The sequence below is a fragment of the Amphimedon queenslandica genome, unplaced genomic scaffold, assembly GCF_000090795.2.
Source record: "Amphimedon queenslandica unplaced genomic scaffold, v1.1 AMPQUscaffold_12914, whole genome shotgun sequence".
Classification (NCBI taxonomy): Eukaryota; Metazoa; Porifera; class Demospongiae; order Haplosclerida; family Niphatidae; genus Amphimedon; species Amphimedon queenslandica.
In genome coordinates this window covers 3378-11990 of record NW_003546850.1, presented here as the reverse complement: position 1 = coordinate 11990, position 8613 = coordinate 3378, and the positions used below count along the sequence as shown (strand labels likewise).

The 8613-nt window shown below is 33.9% G+C and overlaps 1 protein-coding gene across 1 annotated transcript in view; it reads right to left on the bottom strand.

Moving 5' to 3' along the window:
• Nucleotides 1-8: 8 nt before the first annotated feature.
• LOC100638870 (uncharacterized) overlaps nt 9-8613 on the bottom strand; it is a 10434-nt gene continuing 1829 nt past the window's right edge. The window contains exons 4-14 of the mRNA XM_020002430.1: nt 6044-6274; nt 5650-5804; nt 5490-5591; nt 5074-5235; nt 4709-4837; nt 4525-4597; nt 4124-4345; nt 3773-3899; nt 1391-1901; nt 771-951; nt 9-512 (exon numbers count right to left, since the gene is read on the bottom strand). Of these exons, the coding sequence (XP_019857989.1) occupies nt 9-512; nt 771-951; nt 1391-1901; nt 3773-3899; nt 4124-4345; nt 4525-4597; nt 4709-4837; nt 5074-5235; nt 5490-5591; nt 5650-5804; nt 6044-6274 (2397 nt within the window). The remainder of the gene's footprint in view (nt 513-770; nt 952-1390; nt 1902-3772; nt 3900-4123; nt 4346-4524; nt 4598-4708; nt 4838-5073; nt 5236-5489; nt 5592-5649; nt 5805-6043; nt 6275-8613) is intronic.

The following is an 8613-nucleotide window of genomic DNA, read 5'->3' as shown; positions in this document are numbered from 1 at the left end:
CAGGATTATTAATAATGAATAATAACAACTAACATACTTTTATTTGAGTATATACTGCTAGTACTGTGAACTCTCTTAACAGTCAACACTCCTTTATTATTGCTATTATTAGCATTTGGTGTTGGTAGATCAGTTATCGATTTTGCTGGTTTAATGCTAGTTCGTTTTGTTGCCATTAGCACTGATTTCGGTTTATCTTTCTTCAACAAAGATCCCTCAAGCAAGGTCTGCTCTTCATTTGTACTCTCAGGTATAGTAACTGGTATTGAACCAACAGACTCCATTTTACGTACGGAAGATTGTGTCACTGGTCTAGATATTGGCTTCAATCCTCCTCCTCCTCCTCCTCTTTCATTGCTAGTTACTGTTGTGGTGGTAGTGCTGCTAGTCCAACATTGTTCTTTAACACGTAGTGATTCAGGAAACCAACCATGCGATTCCTCAACAGCTGGCAATACTGACTCTTCAAATTTGATACCATCCATTAGCTCATTCTGTAACCATGTATCCAGCTACAAGTAAATTAATAATTATTATTGTAAAATAGTACTTTTATGACTTTCTTCCTTCCTTCCTTCCTCTCTCTCTTTATGCACCCTTTCTACTATACTGTATAGCTGGTAATTTTAGATGGGGAAATTTTTCATTCACCAAATAAAACCAGCCAATCAATCATCAAAAATTTAGAACTTGCACAATCCAAAATCCTCAGCTGTACTACACTTCCCCCCCCCCATCCTTTCTCATTCTCTTCTTCATCTCTAACTCACTTGTCCAGTTTCAGACAATTGGCTCATCATTGCAGGACTCCTTGTAGCTGCTGTTCTATTTATAGTAACAGCTGTTGTTGCTCTATTAATAGCAACAGCCTCTTCAGTAGGAAACTGTGGTACCTCTTGTACAGGTCTACTCATTTTACCAGCTACTGACGTCATACTAATAACACTACGCCTATAACAATGAAGTGTAATACTTTATAAAGTTGTTTGTGAGCAACTATGCATAAACATTATAGACTATAACAGCTTCTTTAGAAAACACTACATCAAAAACTAATGGGTAGCCTTAGGTATTTTTCAGAATTTTGGCGTTTTCTTAAAATGGCCGTAATTCTAAAAACTGAAAGTCAGAATTAGCTCAAACTTTCTACATAGCATAGGGACATTAATATGTATCAAAAAATGTAATAAAAATTTTGGGTGATTTCAGAGCCATTTTTTGGAAAAAACATCAGGGCTATAATTTTGGTATTTCCTTAAAATCGAGGAATCAATTTTGGTAAAAAAATAAAACATTTCAAAGTACCTTGCATAAAATAAAGAAACATGCATGTACACACGTCAGTGAAGCTATCAAAATTCTATAAGTACATGCAAATTAAGTTAATTACCTCAATTTAGTCTTCATTACTATTTTACCAGGTGCATTGTTCTTAGTGCTGGGCTCATTAGGTATGTGGGCGTGTAACAGTATCATCATATTACTACCAAACGAACGAATAGTCTCCACTTTAACCTCCTTCAGTCCCATCTCCCACAGCTTCTCCAATGGACCACTCTGATCTACAAGATCAATAACTTTCGGTTTCAATATAATATCCTTAGCAATATCCTGTGATGAAGCTCCTCCTCTTTTTAAGCCACGCCCACTGACTCCGCCTGTAGACATTTGTCTCGATAAATTGGTGTCATCAGAAGGAAGGAGTAGGTTGTAGAGTGTGTTGATGTATTCGTCGGAACAGTGACAGGTTACCAAACCGACTGAGGAGCTCTCATCTCGGCTATCATCCATTGCGGAGAGTTTCTGGTTTGATTTCTTTTTACGAAAGAAATAATCAGTTTCCTCTGAGCCATTGATGGACTGATGAGGATCAATATATTCACTGCTGTTACTGACAGGACCTAATGTGCATGATAAACAAACACAAATAAATTAAGCCTATGTGAATGGGTTAATATAAGTCTCAGATACACTAATTTTGGAGGCAATTTTTCATAAAAGGGAAACACTATAGCCTTTGCTTGTTTATGAAAAATGGCAAATTTTGAAAAATGACCATAACATGAAAATTTTTGGTCAGAATCACCTAAAGCTTTCTACACAGCATAAGTACATCAATATGTATCAAAAAATGTAATAAAAATTTGGGGTGATTTTTTAGCCATTTTTTGGAAAAAAACCATGGGCTATAGTATGGGTATTTTCAGAATTTTGGCATTTTCTTAAAATGGCCGTAACTTTAAAAATTGAAGTCGGAATCACCTCAAACTTTCTACACAGCATAAGTACATCAATATGTATCAGAAAATGTAATAAAAAATTTTCATGATTTTTGAGCCATTTTTTGGAAAAAACCATGGGCTATAGTACAGGGTAATTTTCAGAATTTTGGCGTTTTCTTAAAATGGCTGTAACTTAAAAATTGATGTCCGAATCACCTCAAACTTTCTACACAGCATAAGTACATCAATATGTATCAGAAAATGTAATAAAAATTTGGGCTAATTTTTTTAGCCATTTTTTGAAAAAACCATGGGCTATAGTACAGGGTATTTTTTAGAATTTTGGCATTTCCTTAAAATGGCCGTAACTTAAAAAATTGAAGTCGGAATCACCTCAAACTTTCTACACAGCATAAGTACATCAATATGCATCAGAAAATGTAATTTAAAAATTTTGTGATTTTTGAGCCATTTTTCATGGGCTATATATAGTACAGGGTATTTTTCAGAATTTTGTCGCTTTTTTAGAATGGCTGTAACTTGAAAAATTAAAGTCAGAATCACCTCAAACTTTCTACACAGCATAAGTACATCAATATGTGTCAGAAAATGTAATAATAAATTTTGGTGATTTTTGAGCCATTTTTTGGAAAAAAACATGGGCTATATATAGTACAGGGTATTTTTTAAAATTTTGGCATTTTATTAAAATGGTCGTAACTTTAAAAATTAGAGTCAAAATAACCTCAAACTTTCTACACAGCATAAATACATCAATATGTATCAGAAAATGTAATAAAAAATTTTCATGATTTTTGAGCCATTTTTTGGAAAAAACCATGGGCTATAGTACAGGGTATTTTTCAGAATTTTGGCATTTCCTTAAAATGGCCGTAACTTAAAAAATTGAAGTCGGAATCACCTCAAACTTTCTACACAGCATAAGTACATCAATATGTATCAGAAAATGTAATAAAAAATTTTGTGATTTTTGAGCCATTTTTTGGAAAAAACCATGGGCTATAGTACAGGGTATTTTCAGAATTTTGGCATTTCCTTAAAATGGCCGTAACTTTAAAAATTGAAGTTGGAATCACTTCAAACTTTCTACACAGCATAAGTAGATCAATATGTATCAGAAAATGTAATACAAATTTTTGGTAATTTTTGAGCTAGTTTTGGGAAAAAACCATGCGCTATAGTATAGGGTATTTTTCACGACTTTGGCAGTTTTCAAAATTGACCATAACTTTAAAAATTGAAGTCAGAATTGCCTTAAACTTTCTAAACAGCATAAATACATCAATATGTATCAGAAAATGCATCAAAAAATTTTTGGTGATTTTTGAGACATTTTTAGAAAAACTATGGGCTATATATAGTCATTACTTTTTCCTAAAAATTTGCAACATGCCACTTCCCAAATACAACTCCTTACATTTAATTCAAATAAATGTATACATGTAGAGATCTATGTTGCAAAGTTTAACATACATTAATACACAGTAAAAAGTTGTGGACTATGAAAAATATAATTATTTAACAATTACCTTTATCAGTCGGTTGTCCTGAGAGCAGTGTTGATAGTGGTGATTGTATGATTGGTCTAGAGCCCCAGATATGAAACGTGTTACACTCAGTGGCAACTACAGTAGCTAGCTCACTACAAGTAACCATCTAACAATAAAACAATAATAATGTGAAATTCAGTAATGCAAAGCATAACAATATACATGTACATGTACATGCAAAAGAAAAGGAGGGAGGGAATTATAGTTTTGCTTAATGTACACAGACAATACTGGACATCAATGTAGCATTTAATTTTAACATAACACATACGTTTTTTATTTAATGGCATTCAAGTACTTAGTATACAATAATATAAAATAATATCTTACTATTGGTTTATTCTTCAATCCTTTAACAACCACTGCCATTTCTCTAGGGAGTGCATTCCCTGATCCTAACTGACCGTGATTATTACGTCCAAAAGTATACACGAGGCCAGTCTCAGTGAGGAATGCTGAATGAGTTGATCCCAATGAGCAATCAATGATCCTGTGCTTCCCTAAGTCTTTAATAGGCAGCGGATTGATGGAATAGGGGACTTGCAAATGATGCTATATGATAACAATAATGGAAAATAATAATAATAATAAATAATAATAATGGTATTAATTGTAGTAATTTTTATTAACTAATTAATGTACAATTCAGGAGCTTTGGCCAAATTTTGCCTGTGCTATTATATTAATGATAGTGTAGTTTTAGTATAGTAGCAATGATTGATAATACATACTTTGTTTAATAATTTCTTCATTTGCATGATGAAAGTTTCTCTTTTATTTATTCCAATTTTATTATCGGCATTACTAATAACAACAAAAACAATAATGATAATAATAATAATAATAATAATAATAATAATAATAATAATGACAATAATAACAACTATATAGACATCATGTACATGCATAACTTACTTTCCACAGGCAAAAACTCGTCCCATTTCAGTAATGAATACAGTACTGTCCATACCACAGTACACATCAATAGCTACTTCATCCATTCTTGCTCCTGGACTCCTTAAAACAACTTCAGTTGGAACAAAACTACATGTACAAAAATTAGTAAATATAATATAATGACCAATGACAATCATTTGCTAAACAATTATTGCTAATATAAATACAAGATTAATAGGAAAGAAAAATACAAGTACATTTGTAAGTGATAAAGAAAAAGAAAAGAATACAAGTAGCCCATAAAACAAGAGTTTACTATTATTAGTTTAATAAGAAGTAAGTATATACATGTACGTACAGTGTATGTTATGTGTAGTGCCTACCAGTTATCTTCTGATCCATTTCCAAGGCAGCCATACTTTCCTGAGCCCCAAGTGAATATTTTGTGATCTAAAGTGAGTACAGCAACATGACTCTCACCGCAGGATATCAAGTGGCTATCATGAGTTAGTAATGACTTGATTATCTCTGGCTGCAGATAATCACTGAGTAGGGAAAGAGAAGAGAGAGAGAGGGGGAGAGAGAAGGAGAGAGAAAGAGGGAAAAAGAGAAGGAGAGAGAAAGAGGGGTAAAGACAAAAAGGAAAAAGAAAGAAGGGAAGAGAATATGAGAGATAGAAAGGCAGAGAGGAAATGAGAAAGAAGAAAAAGAGAGAGAGAGAGAAAAGAGATTCAAAGAAATTATGAGAAAGTGAAAGTGAGAGAGAATAAATTACACATAATATTACTCTAGCTCTTACTGATAGTTCTCGTGTCCTAGTACTCCCTTATCTCCTCTTCCACAAGACATTATTATCCCGTTTTCATTCTTAAAAATACTAAACTCTCCCCCACACTCAACCCTATACACACAAACACAAGAAGAGATGACATACACATGAAGCCATACAACAAACCCACTTTAATATATTGCGTCCCTTGAGTCCAGCAATCAGCGTGGGGTGGTGCCTATACTCTCTGTCACCATGTCCCAACTGTCCATACTCATTCTTGCCCCAACTGTACACTGAAGTGTCTGCAGTGACAACCATCATGTGACCATAGCCTACGGATACCTAAAATACATGTAATAAAAAATAGTTAATAGAATAATCATCATAATAATGTAAAAGTAGCAGATAACTTTCTGGATCAGTTGAATTAAGGTGTAAACTATAATTTTTTTGATTTATTGTACAAAAGCATTTTAATTTTGGATTTTATGCATAATTTTATTGAAACAAGATTTATTGAAAATTAAGCCTCTGCATGTATTATGCTGTAATAATAGTAATACTAATTTTATAAAAAATACGTGTGTGATCTTGTCTTGTATAGGACAGGAGACTGGCTGAAATGAGAGAGATTGGCCATCAAGATAATACAGGAAAGACTTCATTTCCTTATTATCGTCAACAGTAGGCTCTGTCGGTAGGAGTATCCCTTCCTTGATCTGTATTGCCTCCAGTAATGGAGGGACGGTTGCATCATGAAGCTCAGAGGCACTGGGTCTTCGGCTAGGATCCTTCTGTAGCATCCTCTGGACCTAATACATGATAATTAATAACAATATTATGCATGTACCAGACCTGGGGTCAATTACAAATCCTCAATTACAATTACACATACATGTATAATTACACTACTTTTGAAAAAATAGGCTCAATTAGAATTACATTGCCTTTCAAAGTAACTTTTAAAATTCATAAAAAAATTAATTATGATAGAAATCAGCTTAAACTTTCTAAACATAAGAACATGCATGTATCAGAAAAATTATAATAAGAGAAAAGTCTCTCCTAGTCATTTTTTGGCAAAATTTTGCCAAAGACCCTGTACTATAGTATAGGGACTTTGGGCCAATTTTTTAGGAGCTTTTATAATTATCTTCTATTAGGGTTGTGCTGTTTTATACTTTGATGTAATGAGAAACAAGTTTGTAAGTCATCACTTGTGTTTGCTTGTGTATGATTTATTATACAATAATATTTTAATATAAATAACTGAAGGGAAACTAAGGAATAAATATAAAATCAAGAAGCAAGAACCGATAACTGTATCAGCAGCAAATTCACCATTGTGATGTGTATATGCTCATTATTAAAAGCTTCATCATCCAATATAGACCATTTAAAAATAAGTTATGTTGCATTTGTGTACAATTGCATGGATGTTTAAGTTGACGTGCTTTCAAGTATATTGTTTTTTATTATCTCTGACTCCGTCAATAGACAATGTGTTTGTTGTTTGTTACGCATATAATTGGCAGAATAACAAAACCAGTCAAGCTTGTATGTATTGAGTAGATTGGCAGAGCAATACTGTCCTTCTATTTTCATTTTCTTCTCCCTCCTAGTGATAACACACGAATGAGCTTTAGCAAACACTGTATCCAGCTCCAGTACACAAGAATGCTGCTTTGTTTTTTATGTTCATTATTGAATCACTTTCACTTTTCAGTAACCATAACTATAGGTTTCAGGAATAACTAAACATTGATGCAATATAAACAACTTCAGTTTATGTACAATTAGACATGGAGATGTAGGCATGCAGCTGTCATAAATGTGTATAAAAAGTGTTCTGAATAAGCAGATTGTCAGACATTTCTTCTGGAGGCATTAGTCCTACCAGAAGCAAAGTAACCATGAAATTGGTTGTCCTTCTTCTGTGTCTCCCATTTCTTGGACTTTGCCAAATAGAACCTGGTAAGACTACACACTTATAATGGAATCATCTAAACCTTTTCTTTGCAGATCAAGAATTTGCTAGTGACAATGAGAATGAAATCCTTGATCCTCCTCTACCTCCAGTGAAGGAGGGCTCTCCAATACCTCCAGTAGAGCAGGACTTTCCAATACCTCCAGTGGAGCAGGGCCCTCCTCTACCTCCAGTGGAGAAGGGCTTTCCAATACCTCCAGTGAAACAGGGATTCATAGAGCAAGAAAACAGGGAAAACTCTGAAGATCTCATAGGAAACACGGATGCCATGATAACTGACAGTGAGGAGAAAATGAAAACAGAAGATGATGAAGATGCTGATTTGTCTGAGTTTGAAACCTTTGTTGACGAAGATGATGATGACGATACATACTTAGGTAAAGGAAAAACAATAGTCTCATTCATTAATTGATACTTTGTGTTATAGAACCTGCAGAGAAAGAAGGTGTTATAGTTGATGGTGATATACTCCTTAGTAAAACTGAAGCTGCTTTATACAAGAAGAGTGGATGGGATGGACTTGCTAAAACTGAAGCATGGGTAAGGGGAAGAAGGTGGGGCAGAAAGATAAGATACAGGATTCACAGAAACTTAAGTACATAAAATGGATTCTATTCTGATTATAGAAATGAAATATTATAGAGCGTAATCATATTTTACTTTCAAACCTCCATAAATCAATGAGAGCAATCCAGTCAGGAACATGCATTAGATTTCAAAGGATAAGAAGGAGAAGGTGGAGGAGGCACATGCTGTTCAAAAGACACAGAAGCAAGTTAGCTGAGTGTTCATGGAATATATATTCCTTCCCACTATTAAACAGATGTTTTGTGAGGTTGCTAGGAAGGCCTCTTTTTGGAGCAAGAAGAGTTTTTCTGAGTGAGAAATGTTCTGGATCTGGACGTCCAATGGTACCAGCCCATGAGATAATGCATGCAATGGGACGCCATCATGAGCATAACAGACCAGACAGGAACAGATATGTAAAAGTCAACAAGAACACATGTTAGTAAAGTGGATATAGTTGCAAAAATAACTTTTATTATAACTTGTTTGTTTATAATAATCACTTGTCCATTGTAGGTTGGTTACAGTTTTGGAGAGCAAGGCGTGCAAGGACATATGGAATACCATATGACTACTATTCTGTTATGCACTATAGCC